Raw genomic sequence first — 19904 nt, 5'->3', positions numbered from 1 at the left:
AATTTACATAAATGAATTTATTAGAGATGGGACTTATAGGAACGAATGAAGGTCTTGCAGTAGCTCAAGGCCTATAAAAGGCCTTGCACTAAGCAAGGCTAGCCTTTCCTTTGCTGCCATTGCTGCATCACAGACCTGAAACAGCAAGTAGTGGAGGGAGCCCTCGTCCCACAGCTCAGGCGAGAGTTGAACAGTTGTCCTCATACTGAGAGCAGTTGTGTTGGGGCAGCATGGGCTCCAGCAAGAGACTCATTGGAGACTGGGGGCTCCATGAGGGCCTGATTGGGAGCCCCCAAGGGCCACAAGTGGCCCCCGGGCCGGGGTTTGGGCACCCCTACACTAGATCAACAACATGCAATCCAACAGACAGCAAATCAGCCCTTCCACTAGCTCACCAGCTTGTCCATATTGGTGTTTTCGGTATTATTATTAGTAGTATTGGTATTACTATGTCAAATCCACCTTTCTGCCAGCTTTCCTTCTATTAACACCCCTCCTCGAGCGGACCCTGTGCTCCGCAGTTCATCAGGGCTGCTTTAAGAAGAGGAAAGGACTAGAGCAGGAAATGAGCCATGAGCAGCTTCCAACAATGACAGCTGTATGTGCTTTTACACATGTGAACATGCACAAGAGAAAAAGAATAGAGAATCTGCTTGTCTGTGGCATTTACTGAATATCTAAGCCATTTTTCATAAAAATTAAAAGTTGTACAAAATAATTAATGTAAAAGTACAGTAAAGCATAAATCAAATAACATCTAAAAGTAAGAACAGAATGACAATAAAGGCAGAGAAGAAAATACCACCTAAAATGAGCAACAGTTAAACCAGCATACAGTAAAATCATTCAAAGAACTGGAACAGCTCTGCAGAATAAAAATGCTTTCAAACATTTTTAGCTGCTTTAAAAAAAATTGCAAGCAAAAGTACTACATAGATCTTTTCAGGAAGGAGCATCCAGAGTTCTAAAAGCAATCTCTCTCCGTTGTTCACCAAACAGATGCCTGTCAATTGCAAGCCAGAGAATAGGGTTGCTGGATCAAATCTCAGGGTCTGGGTAGTTGCATGAGAGAACACAGATCTTTAGGGAAGTTTGTTTCAGATCATTAAGAGATTTTAAGGACCCAACCAGTCCTCTGAACTGGTGTTGGGAGCCTGATGCAAGCTGGATGTTAGAACAGGTGCAATATACAGTATGTGTTATACGCTCCCATTTACTTGCCCCTGCCAATAATCTAGTGACAGCATTCTGGGCCAATTGAAGCTTCCAAACTACAGCCCTAGCTACAGCATTTTGCAGGTGTCTACCAAGAATGTCCTATGTACAACTGAAAGCATCAGTGTACATTTCCTGGGTCTGTCTATATTTTCTGAGCCTGTTTTGTGCGTGTAAGAGTTTGTGGCCATATCTATCTGTGTGTATGCCAGAAAATATGCATATGTTCAGGGGCAAGGGAGCTCACGCTTTTGTCTGTACTTAAAATTATCTGCAAGGATTGATTAAGGTTGATAAATAATCACAGAGGTCAGTAGGAAAAAATTGACTCATTGGCCTTGGTGCTTATTTGGCAGCTTCAGACTGAGAAAATGTTAATAAATCTTGGAAGAGAATCTGAGAAGACGGGTTGTAGTGGTGGAGTTTGGGGTTTAGGTCTGAAATCCAAAATTCAAATCCCCACTCAGCAATGAAATCTCCACTCAGTAGTTTAGTTTTTTGGGGTTTTTTTTTTGGAGGGGGGGACAGACACTAACCCTCAAGTCTACCTCATGGGATTGTTACAAGAGCAAAATTTAAACAATACCAGATAGCTTTATTTCAAAAACAACAATACCATTTGGCTGGTTTGATTAGGGCCATGGTTCTTGCCTTAGGTCCTCAATTCAAAGGAGGACCTAAATTCAAATTCCCCTCAATTCAATTTTCCCTTCAATTCAAAGGGGAGCCATCCACTAGGGAAGAGAGTTCCATCATCTTTAGGGAAGAAATTGTTGGAGAGAAGCATGCTTTCCATTCCTGCTTGTGGGTTTCCCTGAAGCAGGTGGTGGGCCACAGTGGAAAACAGAATGCTGGACTAGATGGACCTTTAGCATGATCCAGCAAAGCTTTTCTTATGAACCTGATCCAGTTCTCAAGAACTAAAGCAGAGCAAAACCACACAATGTTTCTTTCTTTTCTTTAAGCAGCTAAGGGCATTCAAATCATCTTACCCAAAAGCTTTTTGAAAGAGTTGCATCTTGGTTTGACATCTAAAGATGAGATGAGATAGTGAGATTTGACAAGTCTTCCATGGAATGGCTTTTCACAGCATTGGTACTGCTGCTGAAAAGGCTGTTCCTAGTAGACTACAATCAGATCTCATTTGATGGAGGCATCCAGAGTAGTAAGGGAGGTATCAGGGGTCAGCGAGGTCAAGTACTAGCCAGAGAGCTGACCAAACTGGACTGTCTCTTGAACCAATGGTACTGGTTGCAGTGGTAGCATCCAAAGTGCCTTCATAGGGAGGTGGAGCACTGGGAACCCAGTGTGGGGCTTTGCCCCAAAACTCCCAGCACTGCAAAGTCTCCGAAATGGAGCAGAATCTGACAAATGTAACATAAATGAGGAGGTGGTAATCAAGACACCTTGTTCCCAAACCATTTAGGGCTTTAAATGTTAAAACCAGAACCTTGAATGGAGCCCAGAAATTTAAAAAGTCAGTACAGAATGAATATTGGAATTATGAACCCGGCAGCAGCATTTTGCATCAGCTGATGTTTCTCAACAAAGTTCAAGTGAGCTACAGTTGTCAACCCTTTAACAACAGTAGTGAAGTCCAGTTTCTTCAGAAGGGACACAACTGGCATATCAACTGAAGTTGATACAAAGAATTCATCAATATCATCACCACTCAGAAGAACAGACCTGATCAAGAAGCACTTCTAAACTATGAGTCTGATCCTGGAGGGGAGGGGGAGACTCAATTCCATACAGAACAGGGGATATACAGTGCTTCTTATTTGCATGGATTTAGTTTCAACTTATTCTCATCAATCTAGTTTCTCAGTACAATCTAATAGAAATGAGAGAAAGAGAACATACCAGTAATCGGATGATGCCTCAGCCCAAATCTCTACACTATTTCATGTAGATGCTAAAATGTACAAGGAGCAACAAGGGACCCTATTGCACTCTGTAGGGTTGTGCAGAAGTCCCCCCGGCACCATTTACTGGAACCCCAGGCCTGGTTAGTACTTGGATGGGAGACCGCCTGGGAATACTGGGTGCTGTAGGCTTACACCATAGTCTTTCGAGACTGAAGGTTCCCAAACAACCATTGATGATGTAGATCTTTCCAAGAGCAGTGCTCCAACAAAAGCTGCTAAAGGCACACTCCCCTATCAGAACCAGTTCTGGCACAAGTAGTCCAACATGGCAACCAGAGGCAGTTTCAGTCTCCAAACTAGACTGAAACCACAACTCAAAAAGATTTAGATTATGGGTCTGCAACATTCTTCCGCATATGGACTAATCAATAGTAAGAGCACATGTGTACTCAATATGTATGCACAATCCTCCTGATTAGGCCATAAAGCTAAGAAAGAAATGGGCACAGCGTGAAAAGACGCATATCCAGTCAGAGAATGACACTCAAAGGAAGCTTCTGCTGTTGCTCTGCTTACACTGTAAGCCTTACAGAATAGAACTACAAATTTGAATTGCATACTTGAGTTCTTTTTTAGGACTGCCACAGGTCAAGTAAATATATCTTTTTGGGACTATGAGATGAATTATTCCAGGTGGTGGATGAATCCAGGCTGTAGGCTGCCTACCTCTGATCTAGATACTGACATAGTAAAACGTGTTGCTGTTTTGTCATATGCCTCCTTGAGCTGTTTGTGGAAGGATAGAATACAAATGTGACAAATAAGCCATCAACAAATGAAAGAAAAAAAGGGCAGAGCCTTATTAAGGGAGCTGAAGGAAAGCAGAAAGAATTTCATATATAATTTTATGGAGTCTAATAATCATAATTCAGTGCCTTATTCTGAGAGGAAAAGCCAGTGAAACATTGCAACTTGCTTATGTATTTAGAAGTACACTTGAGTCACATGCCACTTCACACATTATGTGTCTTAGGGTTATGCCTAAAGATATGAAATGCAGGGAAACAAATGTGCATTTGGAAAAGCCATGGATAGAGTTTGAGTAGTCAGAGGGTGGAGGCTGGTGCACTTTGAGTGTATTGGGGGGGGTGCTTTACATTTTTTGTTTTGGCAAGGGCAGAGCCTCCGAAGTCAACTCATGGGATCAACAGAAAACAAAGTTTCAACTTTTTACCTGGTGTGAACCCATGTTCAAGGCAGGTTCTAAAAAGGTGGCACCCTGCTCTCTGAGAGTCTTCTACTTTCCACTCAAGAGTTATGTATTAAATAAAAACTTAAGAGCAGCCCCACTGGATCAGGCCAAGGGGGAAAAGCCTCCACACAGAAAGGTCACTGCTGCTGGGAGAGAGAAGATGTCAGGGAGAAGAGGGAGTGCTCTGGAAGCTCATCACAGCCCAGTCCTTTGCAAGTCTCAGAAGTCCCACTAGAGTCCATGGCGCTTGCTCCCAGGAAGGTGTGGGCAGGACTGGGCTGTAAGCAAGCACACACACAAGAAGAGCCCTGCTGGATCAGGCCCAATACCATCCAGGCCAGCCTCCTGCAGCTCCCAGTGGCCCACCAGAGACCTCAGGGAGCACCCAGCACAACAAGAGACCTGCATCCTGGTGCCCTCCCCTGCACTGGCACTCTGAGGTGGCCCACTTCCGAAGTCAGGAGGTTGCGCAAACACGTCACGGCCTGCAACCAGGATGGACTTTTCTTCCAGAAAACTGTCCATCCCCATTGAAAGGCACCCAGCCCAGATGCCATCATTGCATCCTGTGGCAAGGAGTTCCACAGACCAACCACACGCTGGGTAAAGAAACACTTTCTTCAGTCCGTCCTGCCTCCCCCAACACCCAAGTTTAGTGGCCGCCTCTGCTGCTGGTGTCGCGCGAGGGGGAGCAGAGCGTCTCTCCATTCACCCTGCACAGTTTTGTGTCTCAGTCGTGCCCCCCCCCCGCCCCTCTTGAACGCAGAACTGCTGAACTGTCCACTCAAGACCCGCCCGCGCGTATTAGAAGCCGGTCTAGGGAAGAGCTCCGGGGCGCCTCTGCCTCTTTCCACACACGGAGGCAGAGCCCGAGGGAGCCCAGCCGGGGAGGAGCGGGGCGAAGGCACCCAAAGACCGGACTTCCGAGGGGGAACTGGCAAGCCGCCCGCTCACCCCGGAGGCTGCTGTGGTACCGCTCCAACGGCTCCTCCCAGTCGGGCTCCCCTCTGGCCTCCCTCAGGGGGTTAAACAGCCTCGGGCTGCAAGCCGCCGCTCTTTCCGCCGCAGCCGCCGCCTCCGGGCATCCCTCCATCGGGACGCCCCTCAACTTTCTCCGCTGGCTCTTGGTCGCTGTAGTCCCAGAGGAGGACTCTCCACAGCGGAAACCGAAGAGAAACGACGCCTGAGGCAAAAACTACAACTCCCAGGGACCATCTGGGCCTCTTTCTCAGGACGCTTGTTGCTACACAACCAACAAACGGTCTGCTTTTTTTGTCCGCGCCCCGCTTGAAGGCGGAGCTGCTCGCCGCGTCTGCATCTTCCTAGTGTGCGGAGCTGCCTAGCGTAAACCTAGCCTATGACTCCCAGCATGCAATACGCCATTACGCATATGCACGTCTATTAAGCGTTTGCCGCACTCCCTTCTGGGACATGTAGTTCCTTCATTCCACCACCATGTAAAATACCGCAGAACGTGCCGCGCTTCTTTCTGGGACTTGTAGTTCTTTTAAGCCACTAAATAATTGCATCTCCTCTCTGACCCAACGCACGATGTCACCGGTTCAGGCTGCAGTCCTATCCACACTTGCTTGGGAGTAAGCCCCACTGACGATAATGGGGCTTACCTCTGAGTAGACATGCTCTGAGTACTGGGCTGTCAGTGTGCCTCCTTCACAGCCAAAGCAGGGCTGAGGGGGACCAGCAGGTTGACCACCATCCCAGAATATGCATTCTGTTCTCCCCGCCTCCAATCTCATCATATGTCCATCACCACATATCCACCCTATGCTGTACAGCACTGCCAAAGAGGAACAGTTCCCGCTCTCCGGGTTGATCCCCATCTATTGTTTGGAATACGACGCATGCGCACTACGAACCCCTCCGAGGGTGGGAGAGCATCGACCGTTCAACTTTGCGCCTGCGCAGCGTGCTCGTTCTGTTCGCGTCCCTTCCCCCATCCGCGTCCCTCTGGTGTGTGTGCGGGCGCGCGCCGCGGTGGCGCGTGCGCAGTAGCATCCCTTAGCTCCGCGCCGTTAGGCAGCCGCTATATGCAGGGAAATAACGTTTGAGCGGTTGCCGTTGCTCAGAGCTGGGCGGAGAGCGAGCGGCCTTTCTTCTGCCGGCGCTGCGGAGAAGATGGGTGGCCGCTGAGCTGCGCTCCTGAGGGAGGGTGAGTGAGGGGCGCCGCGCCCTTGCCGGAGAGGGGCGTCGTCGTCGTCCCTTCCCGGGGGGCCCTGAAGGCGGCGCGTGTCCCGTCCCCCCCGCGCCGCGGGCTCCACTGCTGCCTGCCGCTCTCCCTTTCTTCTCTCAGCCGGAGACCCCGAGGCAGGTGGGCGGGGACAGCTCGCAGCTGCGCCAGGCTCCGTAACGGCTGAGAATCGCAGCAGCAATGTATTTCAGGTGGCTTTTTCCCCCGGCATGGCCAGTGGGTGTCCCAGGGCTTCTGCTAGCTAGTCCTACGCTTGTCTGCTCAGAAGTGAGTCCTTTTGTAGTCGGTGGGAGAGACTGCATCCTCAGAGCCCCATCCTATGCATGTCTACTCAGAAGTAAGTCCTGTTATAGTTAGTGGGGCTTACTCCAGGTAAGTGTGGATAGGATTGTGTCCTAAGATGCATAGCCCACGCCTATGCCTGTCTACTCAGAAGTAATTCCCGTTATAGTCAATGCTCCCAGGATAGGATGGCAGCCCATGTCCACTGAGTGCTGCCCCTGGGAGACTCGGAGAGGTGGCGGTTGCTGTTGTTGCTGCTGTATGAATATGAAGGGGGATGGCCCAGATTGGATGCAGATGGAGCCGTGAAAATCTCCGTTTCCTCTTTCCCTTCCCTCCCCCCCTTCATGATAACAAACCTCTCCCGAATCCTCCCTCTCCGTGGAGTGGAGGCTCTCTTCACGATTGCCCTTTCCTTTTGCCTTCAAACCCGCCCCCACCCGATTTCAAAGCCACCCACCCCTCTCAAAGCAGGTCTAGGGAGGCGGGAGGGCAGGTTATATTTGCCTTTTGTGATCAGTCTGAGGCTGCAAACCTATCCACACTTTCTTGGAGTAAGCTCCATTGACTATAGTGGGACTTACTTCTGAGGAGACAGGCCTAGGATTTGACTCTGAATCATGTTCTTTCTCTCCTGCTCTTCTCTTTTATGATTACCTGGTGGTTTTTCCTTTGTTCATCTCTTTCCAATTGATTTTATGGGCTCCTGGAAGGGGGGGTTGCTGGGGAGAGACCTTCCAACAAATTGTATATACACCGTTTTTGAAAACAATCTTGAAAACAATTGGAACATTCTGTCTTCCAATCTGTCACACTCCATGAGTATAAAGTAGTCCTAATTTAAAGTGTTGATAAATAACTTTACACCTGATTCAGGAGAGAAGTCCAAATGGAAGAGACATTAGGGAGTATTACTAATATATATATTTTTTTCTACTGATGTTTGCTCTGATACATGTACATTTCCCTTGTGGTCCTCTGGGTGTATAAAGGATCTACAGAGAAATGCATATGGCTTCTCAAAAACTACATTCATCGGGGAGAGAATTGCCCTTTTGTGGAAAACATCATCGCAGATCATTCATTTTGTGCTCCTGTTAGATTTGTGTCTAGTCATGGCCGTTTGCTCAAAAGAGATATGCATGGGTGACAAAGACCATAAAAATCTCAGAGTGGTTTTGAAATATCAAGCATTTTGTGGAAGAGGAAGCTGACTCGACTGAGAACCAGATGACAGCTCTATGGATGAGCCTTCTTTTGTGATCTCATCCACTCATTGCTTGGAGCCAGATGCAAGTGAGGGGGAAGGGAAGAGGCGGTTTTCTGCTCCAAATTGTGTTCTGGTACTATTCAGTTAGCTAGTTTCTTTGGCATTAGACATGATGTTGCTTGTGCATCCAATCAGGAAACTGCTAAATGCATTAAGAAAGGACAGTGGGTATTCAAAATACAGTACTCATGTGTAAGCACTGCACTCTGATTAAGATGACTGAGCACCTGCGCTACTTGTTTTTAAGCAGATTTGAAATGTGTGCTGTCAACAGTTTTCTGTGTAAGCAGTTTGTCAGCATTCAGGTGCTGTTTGTCATTCAACTTTTTTTTTTTAAATTAACACAATGTCTCCATGTTTATTGAGTCCCTTGTAGCCTTTTGTTTTCCCACTTGGAGCAAAAGCTATTTTTCATACAATATTTATTTGAAAGACTATGCTCAGATTCCTAAGCTATGACAAGGATTGTTTTTATTTGGCATCTAATGTTTGCTGACTGCAAGCAGAAGGAGTATTCTTGAATAGCAAACTATTTTCTTTAGGAATATTTGAAGAGAGATTTTGTCTCCATCTAACAGTATATTTTAAATGAAATAATCCATGGGTGAAAATTACATAGAATAAAAAGAATACCACTTAACTAGCATGACAGTTTAGTGCAGTGTTTCACAAACTGTGGGCTGTGACCCACAGGTGGTTTGCAGCCTGTTGTGCAGTGGGTCGTGAACTGGGTCATGTTCCCTGCTGTGCCGCAAAACCTTACTTGGAGCCTTTAGGGGTCATTTCCAGGTTGTGCTGGAAACCCATCCATTGACCTCAGAATGTTTTTAGGAAGTGACTACCTGTTTGGGCCCACAACTTCCAGGTTGCTTTTGCAGGCATTCTGGATGTCAGTGGGGTGGGTTATGGGCCCAGCATGTCCTAGAAGCGGCCTCTGGAGGCTCCCAGTAAGGCTTTGTGGTGCAGCAGAGAGCACTACTTGGCAACCTACCCCAGAGGACAAGGTTAGTTGTGATGCTAAAGTTTGGGAACCAGTGATTTAATGCAATAGATACTGTGTTTCAATTTTGAAAGTGATATGCCTGGTAAACATTGCTTTTGCTATTTTGGAATCTGCACTCAGAATGTTACCCTGCACATGCCTGATCTTGTCTGATCTTGGAAGCTAAGCAGGGTCAGGCCTGGTTAGTACTTGGATGGGAGACCGCCTGGGAATACCAGGTGCTGTAGGCTTATACCATAGTCTTTCGAGACTGAAGGTTGCCAACCAGTCAGAATGATTTCTGTGTTGTTGCAGGTTGTCAAAAACACTGAAATAGTTTAGTTTCTGACATTGGTGTGGGCACAGATCAAGTAGCAAAGTTGTTACTGTCATAACTATCATTTTCAGAAGTTCCTTTGTTTAGAATACTGCATTTTTATACAACGTTAAAAGGTTAATGTTTTCATTGTTAATCATATCTCTTATTTTAAGGTTGAAAAAGGCAACATGTGAAAATCTAGCATAAATTGTACAACTCCTAAAATCTTTTTTTTTACCAGTAAAGGACTTGTGAAGCTCTTGCTATTTCATTCTGAGAGCTGGAGCACCCTAATTTCCTACAATATACAAAACAAGTATATTCTGTTTCCCCTTTTTTGCTGCTTACAAAAGACTAAGTGCAATAGTATCTTGATTCTGCCTTTTGAACTAGTGGTTTCTTGTGATCCTACTTCTTGTAATTTAAATATGACCTTTTTGTATAGAAATACTTGTTGAAAGGAAGCAGTGGAAGGAATCTTTATTTCCTAGAGCAAACTCACACACAAAAAGAACTCTCCCACACACAAAAAGAACTCTCCCACGCAAAAAAAGAACACAAACAAAAAATGATTCTCCTTGTATACCTACTTTTGCTTCCCTTCTCATGTCCACCACTGTAAGATTGTGTTCTGCCAGGGGTGTCAAAAATAAGGCCCATGTGACAATTGGACTCCACCAGTGCTGCCTTTTCAGCAGCACTGGTTCTGCTGAGGCTCTGGGAAGGAGAGATGGAAGGAGGCCTCAGAAAGCAAGGAACACTAAGGAACACAGGGCAGACCAAGAGTGGAGAGAGAGGAAGACTCTACTGAGGTGCTGGTATCCTGCTATCACGTGGTGACCCACATGATTAATTGGGTTCTCCCATACCTTGAAAATATGATCAAGAGCTGCATATTCCCTGTTCTGGCATTTACAGCTAATGAGTTCCTATATCAGAACATAGTGCTTATTTCTGACCATCGTCACTTCATGATGTCAATTCTGGCCCCCAGCAGACGCCATAATGACTGTTTGGCCTTCTGTATGAAATGGGTTTGACACCCTTGTACTAGGCATTATTTTGTCAGTGATTCAACCTATTTAAATTGCTGCAAGTAGCTCCTGGCAAAAATTAAGGTCTGAGGCAAAACTGTTAGCCTTTTGAGTAATGAAGCTCGCATTTTATCTTTGAGTGAACAATCAGTGAACTAAGTGAACAGTGCTTAGAAGTAGTAATCAAAATTGTATTGTAAACATTCTAGTGGATTTTGTATTGTTGACTGTGAAGTCTTTGGCAATTAGTGATTAAGTTCCTATGATGTCAAAGAGGTTAAAATTTTTTTAGTTACAACTAATTGAGCTGCTCAGGTCTTAAAGGGAGCAATACAAGCTGAAGAGCCTTGGAAAGAGAGTGTACAGAAGGCAGGTGTCTAAGAGCATCTTGGGAAATAGAAGGGGAGGACTAGGAAAGGAGAATTTGAACTTCTAAAGGAATTGTGGGGGTACCAGAGGAGAGGGCCTTGAGGAGGAAAAGGCTGGCTGTTGGGAGAGGAGAAAATATAATGATGGAAAAAATGTAATGATGAGAAGTGTGCATAACCAGAACTGCATAGGAAAATAAAGTGTTTCAGACCGAAGGTGCATTTAGTCCCGCACTCTGTCATACTCAGTGAGATGCCTTTGGAAAGCCTGGAAGTAGGACATGTAGGCAATATAGTCAAATGTAGCCCTTTCCTTCTGTTTCCATCACCTGATATTCAGAGGATATTGCTTCTGAACCTGGCAGAACGTAACTTGTAGTCATTGTTGCATATAACCATGACTTGTGGGTTCTTTAGTTTTTATATAGTATGTTGTTGGTGTACGTGATGCTTTCCCTAACAAAAAGATTGGCTGCTGCTCTAAGGGGTTTACAGACTGGAGACAAAGACACAGGAACATGAGAGAAGGAAGGGGAATAGAAATCCAGGGTAAATGGCTTATAGCATATGCAGTTGTTTCATATGCTTATCTTAGTTATACTGGAGAATGTACTTATCTTAGTTATACTGGAGAATGATGACTGTGGTGTAGTGCCAAAGGCTTTATGCAAAATGTATTTAGGGAGGTATTTGAAGGAAGTGAGTGAGGAAGCATCCTGCAGGGGTGTATTTTGTTTAATGCTGGTTTGGCATGATGTTCAAGTACAAAATTGCACTTAAGGTTTAAACCTTAGGAAGAATGTTGCTGTAGGACAAAAAATAATTATTTGAAGTTTCTATAGGGAATGGGAGGAGCAATTTCTTCCTCATTTCTGTCTCTGTAATTTAAATTACATATTTTATGTACAAAAATATATTGTCAATAATATTGATTATGGTTTTTCTGAAAAATAGGTAGTATTGCAGAATAGATTTAATCATGACTTTCTCTGAGTATAACTCTTTATAAGATACAAGGAATTGCTTCACATCCAAACTAGTAACTCTTGGTGCAAACTAGATATCAAAATAACAGTCATGAATTAGCATATATTTTCAAAACTTTTCTCTGTAAAAATTACAGTACTACTTAACTCATACTAGTAATGTTAATAGGACTTGAGTTTATCACAACTAGGTTTGTCACAACTAGTTTGGCCATTTCGTTTTAGTGGTACAGTAGTCATGACTGACATTCTTTTGATGCAGTCCAGTGGGTTTATTGTCAATATCGTGGATGACAATAATTCACATAAGTTTTGGCTGTTACTAAATTAAATATTGTCGGCACTTGATTGGTTCTCAAACTTTTACCACTGCAGCCCACTTTGTTGGTTGTGGCAGTCACATGCCAGAATGTCTTGCAACCACAAGGCATTCTGAGGGCACAACATGACTACCATGTCCAACAAAGTGAGTTGCATGCCAGTACTACCTTGAAAGCCACAAGGCATTCTGGGGCGCAATGCAGCCCATTCTTTTCCATTCTTTCTTTAGCTGCATACTTTAAAATGAGACTGATACTTCTCTATTCATGCTCATCGGAGGGCAATGACACATTTGTAGCACAACCAGCAGCAGTCACAACAAGAAAAAGAAATGTTCCTAGGAAGACTCTTAAAAAGGGAGCAGTTCTTAAACCAAAGAACCCATAAAGCAGATGCCACTGCCAAGAAGGCCTATTTCTACTTATCACTCCTCTGACCTCTGTGAGTGGTAGAACATCTAAAAGGTTCCTCTCTGATGACCAAGGAGAATGAGCAGGATTATATGGAAGAAGGTGATCTCTCAAATATTCTGACCTCAAGCCATTATCAATGTCAATTATGTGTGATCATCTGGATTATTACCAGTTTTTTGAGGCAATACTCCTTTTTCCTTGAAGAAAAAGATTGTCCTTTAAACCTTGAAGGTCTGTTGAACTGAATGCCTTTTAATAACATTGTCTTAATATTTGTTTTTATTGTGCAACTAGGGAGACTTGCAACAAAGTGCTGTATCCCCCTAGTCCTAATGCCCAACTGACTTGGGCAGACCAATTCCATCTCCCTGTCCTCTATTGGTGTCCTGCTACTGTGTTTTTCACATTGGATACCTGAAAAGTTCTTGAGGTATTCTTGAGCATGCTCAGTGTATATCACGTTGCCAAGAGTTCCCTGTGGTTCCTAACCAGGGGTATGTGTCCCACCAGGGGTACTTGCCAGGACCTTTAGGAGTACTTGAAAAAGAATTGAATAATGGTGGGAAAAGGCAAGTCTGTATCAGAATGCCTTACGGGGCTGGCAAGGCAGGTAGCTGGCTGCAAAAGCCCCAGCAACTGCTAGTTTCTGGTCATCAATTCGTGTATTATCAGATATGGATCAGTAGTTTAAAACATATAAATTTGAAATAACATCAACTACATTAATTGCAAACATTTTGCTAATATGAGGGGTACAATGTATGGAAATGGGCTGCCAAGGGCTATGCAAGTGAACAAATGTTGGGAACCACTGCCCTTGAACATGTGAAACTTGCATACATAAAGAAACCAAAAAAAAGGATGAATATTTTATCAATTGGCATGTGGCACATGCATTGGAGCTTGGTATTTGGCAGTGATGAGAGGGACAGACAGAAAGGTGTGTGTTGGCATCCTTCAGTCTCGGAAGACTATGGTGTCACGCTCTGAATGGTGGTTCTGGAACAGAGTGTCCTCTCCAGTGCGCGAAGCCTGGGTAAAGTAGGTATGGAGGATAGGCTGTTACCCATGCAGCAAATCCCCCCTCTCCACGTCGCTGAAATGGTCCAATGGAAAGGCAGAGGCCAATACGGTTGGTTCCAGCGGCGTCGCAGGAGTTGCCAGAACGTGACTGTGTTCAGCCATGAACTGCCTCAGGGACTCCAGCTCCGGATTTTGCCTCGAGGTTGACTCCTGAAGCCTTTTCCATAACTGGATGTAGCCACAAGGCAGTGGAGGTTTGGGATCAGAGTTTTCCTTCTCTCAGATGAGCTGCCTTCCCAGGCTGACGAGTCCCATCTACCCGGTGGCTGTTTAGTCGCCTCTTATGACAAGTACAGCCAAACTGAGGGCCTATTCTTATCCCCAGCCCCCAGGGGAGTACAGAAAGGTACGATTAATTTATTGGGAGGGTGGATAAATGTATAATGGAAAATGGAAATTGGGAATAAAGTACAATACACATGGACTGCTGAAGCTTGATTTTTTGCTAGGTGGATTGGGGGTGAAGGAAAGGCCTTATAAGAAGAGGGAAGCATGAGCATATCAAGGAGGGTGGGCAAAAGGAAGAGGAACAGGATGCAAATGAAGAAAATATTTATTTTCCAACTGAATGGGTGGTCACACAGATCAGAAAATGGGTGGTTTGGAACTAGGGCTAAAGGAGAAGAGGGAGAAAAGAGGGAAGTATGAGAAAGAGAAAGAGACATGAAGGAAACAGATGTTCCAGCCACAGTGCAAGACCATGATTGGGGGCAGAAGTCACTGTAGTCTAGAACAGTGTCTGTAGTGTGAATCCCTGAACAGTGTGAATCGCTGGACGGGCCATAAAGCACTTCATGTCTTTGTAGTGGGAGAGCTAGTCTCTCCCACCATACAATTACTGTTAGGCAATGCTGCAAGTCTTCAAGAAGAATCAAGTGGATGAAATGATTCTCTTTGTTCTTTACAGCCCTTGCTGAATTACATAGGGGAAACTGTACATTAGGAGATCTCCAGGCCTCTGCCTTAGACCCACAAAGACAGATTTTAATAGATAACAACACCTCCTGTCTTTCTGGCTGGCAGGGGTCTGCTTGGCAAGGGGTCAGCAAGGCAAGTTGGAAATAGCTCACTTCCTGTCTTGCTTTCTCTCTTCAGGGTCTTCAGGGAAACTTTGGTTGTCCAGGGAGAGGGAGACTCAGGCAAGTTGGGAAGAGTTCTCTTTCTCTCTCTCTCTCTCTCTCTCTCTCATGATGTTTCATTTACAATCCCCATGTGGAAAGTCCCCATTAGCGAAGTGCCTTCTTCTTGATGATCAGCCTCTAATCTCCTGGCAACGGGTTCCTCCCCCTTCTTCAACAGATTAGGTGCCACAGGCTAAGCCCAGTTTTAGGAGATAAAGCTTTGTCCCCTGGGCTGCAGCAGCAGCTTCCTGACTTTATTAATGACACTGTTCCTTTAACTACATTGCCCCAGCCCCTAAATACACACACAGGTGTGTGCCACAGCCTCACTTTGGTTTTAGTCTTGATTCAGCCAATCCCTACCTAAAAGTACTTCCTGGTAGGGTTTGCCCAGCAGCCACCTGGAGGCTGCAGCCATACGCAGGGAAGTAATTTGCGCAATGGGGGGGATTGCAGACCACATGTTTTGTGTTTACTCTTATCCGTGGTTTCCAGAATCGGGGGGGGGGGGGAGGAACTGAATGCCTGCAGATATGTAGGCACCCCTGTACTGATGGCCAACTGTATAAATGTTAAGCAACAATGAGGCTGCTTGTTGAGTGCTTTTGGCCTTTCAATTTTGAAATCTTTGTACTTCTGTGTACCAAGACAGTGTCCCTAATACGTATTTAGAAATCACTACTTTGTAGGTGGCTGCATTTTCACAGAAACCTAAACATAGTTAACTGCCTAACAGCCTAATCCTGAGCTGCCTGGGGTGTGCAGCTGTAGAGGCTGTAGACTTTTGTCCCCTTCTCCCGATTAAAGGAAGCAGCCCCAAAAGGTTGGTGGTAAAGGCGCTTGTGTAGGGTGCCGAGCCCTACACAAATGGTCAGGGTCCGGTGGAGCCGAGCTCCACCAGACCCACCTCCTGCTTCCCCACCCCCTCCCCGGCACACCTCTCATCCGCCCTCCCCATGCCTCCCCCCCTGGAATGCCTCCTGCCCCCCTCCCCGCCCCCGCTTACCATGCCATGGCTCGGTCCATGAGACCGCTGAGCAGCGGAGGACAGGCACCCGCCCGGCACTAGCCCAGCGCCGGGCTAGCAGGGGAGCTGGCCCGGCGGTAAGCCTTGCAGACATGCCTTATGGCACATTTGTGACAGTGCACTCCAGTGGAAAACCGGAGCACCAAGCTCAGGATTGGGCTCCAAGTCTGCTATTTAATACCTATCCCTCCTTATTTATGCCACTTAGGGTTACCCAGTTTCAGAATTATAGTATTGGAATATGCCTGAATATCAAACTATTCTAACAACACGATTGAAAGGCAGGGGCATTAAGTTTAAATGACTATTGAAAATCATTTCTAGAAGTCTTGCCTCTTCCTCCAAATCCAGTTTTTAGATCATTGGTTTGGAAGACTGCTGCAATTGTAATACACTTTAAGGTTATCTAGTCTGCCTTAAAAGGCAACATTGTTAAATATCCAAGATTAAGATCTGAGTTGGGTAATTTGAGATTGGTGCATGCAACATGAGAAGGAAAGAAAAACAAAAAATAAAACATTTAAAAATATTCCTTTATTACCCAGGAATGTAAATGGCTGCATGCATTTAGCACAGAAACAAAATTATTAAAATTTTTGCATTAGAATGTTGATTTAATTTTATGAAAGCAGAAGGAATGTAATCCATTCCACTCAGAAATTACATGAAAACATTTCTTGGGCAACTGGAAGAAAGCTTATTGTGCCATTGCTTAGCACAACCTCTACCCAGTAATCTGATTACAGTTAGATTACAGCAACATATAAGTGGATAAAGAGAATTAAAGATTGAATCTTGACCTTAGTGACTTGAACAGTACTTTATTTTATTTTGATGACAAAGTAGATATTGGACCATTAACTCTGTGCTGATGAAACTGGTATCCATTATTAATCTATTATGGTATAAGATGACCATATAATCTATTATGGGATAAAATGGTTCAGATTATTGAAATATTGTACATTATATATTTCAGATCAGGGGCAGTTGGATCTGTTGAGAATTTGATGACAATTTGTATCAGTCTTCAAGGTGCAAAATACTTGCAAATGACAAACCGATTAGGTATGTAGTATTTTCTTAATGAGAGATCCTGATATGTTTGATTTAAATAAGGTTATAAAGCATTGGCTCAACAAAGCATATTTATTTAAAAAAGGAAATTTGTTTCAGATTTGGCAGGAATCCTTTTTCAGCAGGAGATTGTTTTTAATTGTGCAATCTTTCTAAGGGGATGCTTGGTCCTGCTGCAAATTCCAAATTGAAGAAGTGGTAGAAGTCCATGACCTGTAATTAAACTGTTTTTATTTTAGCAGAGAATTTATATCAGGGGTTATCAAGAAACTTTCAGCATGACCTGTGGTAGAATTACCATCAATTTAGGCATTAAGCATCACTCTGAGTTGGTAAGGCAGTTGAGGAGTATATTCTTTTATGCTCTGTTTGAGTGTGATCCAGTTGAAAGAATAGGATCTAGTACTATAATTGCCCTGGGGAAGACCTTACCTTGGACTATATAATGGCCTTGTAGCTGGATTCCTTCTCCTATGCTGCCTGGGAAAAATTTAGGGTTTTACTTTGTTGATGTGGGGATTCTCCTTTGTTGACTAGGTGGGAAGATTTGTCTCCCCTGGAGTTAATTTACTCACACATCAGTCTTCAATCATTGTCAATACTATTTTATATATTAAGTTTCTATGGAAGGACTATAAGAACATAAGAACATTGCAACAGCCTGACTGAATCAGACCATAGGCCCATCTAGTCCAGCTTCCTGTATCTCACAGTGGCCCACCAAGTGCCCCAGGGAGCACACAAGACAACAAGAGACCTGCATCCTGGTGCCCTCCCTAGCATCTGGCATTCTGACGTAGCCCATTTATTAAATCAGGAGGTTGCATGTACACATCATGGCTTGTAACCTGTGAGAAACTTTTCTTCCAAAAATTTGTCCAGTTCCCTTTTAAAGGCATCTAGGCCAGATGCGATCACCACAGCCTGTGGCAAGGAGTTCCACACACTAACTATGCACTGAGTAAAGAAATACTTTCTTTTGTCTGTCCCAACACTCAGTTTTAGCGGATGTCCCTGGTACTGGTGTTGTGTGAGAGGGTAAAGAGCATCTCTATCCACTCTATCCTTCCCGTGCATAGTTTTGTATGTCTCAATCATATTCCCCCTCAGGCACCCTCTAGACAGAAGAGCCCCAAATACAGTAACCTTTCCTCGTTAGGGAGGTGCCCCAGTTCAGTAATCATTTTGGTTGCTCTCTTCTGCACCTTTTCCATTTCCACTATATCCTTTTTGAGAGGTGGCAACCAGAACTGGACACAATACTCCAGGTGTGGCTTACGATCAATTTGTGCAATGGCATTATAATATTAGACATTTTATTCTCAATACCTTTTCTAATGATCCCAAGCATAGAATTGGCCTTATCACCACTGCTGCACATTGCGTTGACACTTTCATTGAGCTGTCCACCACCACCACCCCAAGATCCCTCTCCTGTTCCATCACAGACAGCTCAGAACCGATTAGCCTATATGTGAAATTTGGATTTTTGCCCCAATGTGCATGACTTTACACTTACATGTCCAATCTTGTTAAACACGGATTTTTTATGCACGGATTTGACTCAACATGAATAACCACTGCAAATGAGAAGTAATGTGCTGATCCTGGGAGAAGGGGAAAAAATCCATCCCTTTAAAATCACAGTTTAAAAAACTTCTTTTTACTGTTGTAGACGGACAGTCATACAAGTGATTACAGGTATAACTTAATTTCCACTGATTTTTCTTGGGGTGGAGGGAATCCACAGATTTTTCTATCTCAAAGCGATGAGGAGTACCCTTTAAATTAAAGGAAAACTGTCGTTTAACAATAGCCTGGTTAATGTGACAGAGGGCAGCTGACTGACAATCCATCAATCATTCTCTCTCTAGCTTCACTCCTCCCTTCCCCCTGAGCATGTGAAATAAGGCTGAATGGCAGTGATTATCACCTTCTCTATTCTTTCCCCCTCACTGTGGCTCCTGGTGAAGGGAGGGATTGCTAACTCCTAGAGAAACCTAAGCACCTGGAGGGAGACTGACTGCCTCTGGGTGCATTTCAAAAGGTCAGCAAGGCTGTTTTTCACTCACCAGAGCAAAGTGACTTTGTTCTTTAAATTTATTTGCTTTAGTGCGTTTTTTGCCATCCACATGAGTTCTGGGAACAGAATCCCCGCGAATAATAAGACTCAACCTGTATTTACATTGAAACGCATCTGCGATTTTGCTGCCCGTTCTTCCAGTTTGAAGAGATCCTTCTAGAGCTCCTCACAATCTTTTCTGGTCTTCACCACTTGAAAAAGTTTGGTGTTGTCCTCAAACTTGGCCACTCTGCTGCTTAACCCTGTCTCCAGGTCATTTACGAACAGACTGAAAAAGCACCAATCCCAGGACATATCCTTGGGGCACACTGCTCTCTCCATTGTGAAAATTGTCCATTGACACCTGCTCTCTGCTTACTGGTTCTCAACCAGTTCCCAATCCATGAGAGGACCTGCCCTCTTATTCCTTCACTGTGGAGTTTTCTCAGCAGCCTTTGGTGAGGGACCATGTTCAATGCCCTCTGAAAGTCCAGTTATATAATATCCACAGGTTCTCCCACATTCACATGCCTGTTGAACTTTTCAAAGAATTCTAAAAAGTTTGTGATGCAAGACTTACCCTTACAGAAGCCATGCTGATTCTCCCTCAGCAAGGCTTGTTCATCTATGTGTTTTGAGATTATATCTTTGATGAGGCTTTCCACCATCTTACCTGGTATAGATGTTAGGCTGACCGGCCTACAGTTTCCCAGATCCTCTCTCCTTCCCTTTTAAAAGATTGTGTGACATTTGCTATCCTCCAATACTCTGGTACCATGGCCCTTTTTTAGGGACAAGTTGCATATTTTAGTCAAGATATCAGCAACTTCATTAAGTTCCTTAATAACTCTTGGGCGGATGCCATCTGACCCTGGTGACATTGTTCTTTAATTTGTCGTGTCTTCTCTTTTAACCTCTATCTGACTTAATTCGTTGGCCAGGAGGTGCCATTTGGGCAGTGATATCTGCCAGAGGTCTTCTGCCATGAAGACAGATGCAAAAAACACATTTAATT

The 19904-nt window shown here is 44.5% G+C and overlaps 2 protein-coding genes and 1 pseudogene across 3 annotated transcripts in view; 2 read left to right on the top strand and 1 right to left on the bottom strand.

The window, feature by feature from the left end:
* The window catches only part of SDCCAG8 (SHH signaling and ciliogenesis regulator SDCCAG8), a 150644-nt gene extending 145160 nt beyond the window's left edge, over positions 1-5484 (bottom strand). For both annotated transcript variants that reach the window (XM_066617459.1, XM_066617466.1), the window contains exon 1: positions 5290-5484. In XM_066617459.1, coding sequence (XP_066473556.1) covers positions 5290-5428 — 139 coding nt within the window. In that variant the 5' untranslated portion in view covers positions 5429-5484. The remainder of the gene's footprint in view (positions 1-5289) is intronic.
* An 874-nt stretch (positions 5485-6358) lies between these two features.
* The window catches only part of CEP170 (centrosomal protein 170), a 108268-nt gene continuing 94722 nt past the window's right edge, over positions 6359-19904 (top strand). The window contains exon 1 of the mRNA XM_066617448.1: positions 6359-6505. The gene's annotated coding sequence lies outside the window, so the exon portion shown is untranslated. The remainder of the gene's footprint in view (positions 6506-19904) is intronic.
* On the top strand, positions 9208-9329 carry LOC136637813 (5S ribosomal RNA; annotated as a pseudogene).

This window comes from Tiliqua scincoides, chromosome 1 (genome assembly GCF_035046505.1).
Source record: "Tiliqua scincoides isolate rTilSci1 chromosome 1, rTilSci1.hap2, whole genome shotgun sequence".
Lineage (NCBI taxonomy): Eukaryota > Metazoa > Chordata > Lepidosauria > Squamata > Scincidae > Tiliqua > Tiliqua scincoides.
Note: the sequence above shows the minus strand (reverse complement) of the source record. Positions and strands in the feature narration are given on the sequence as shown.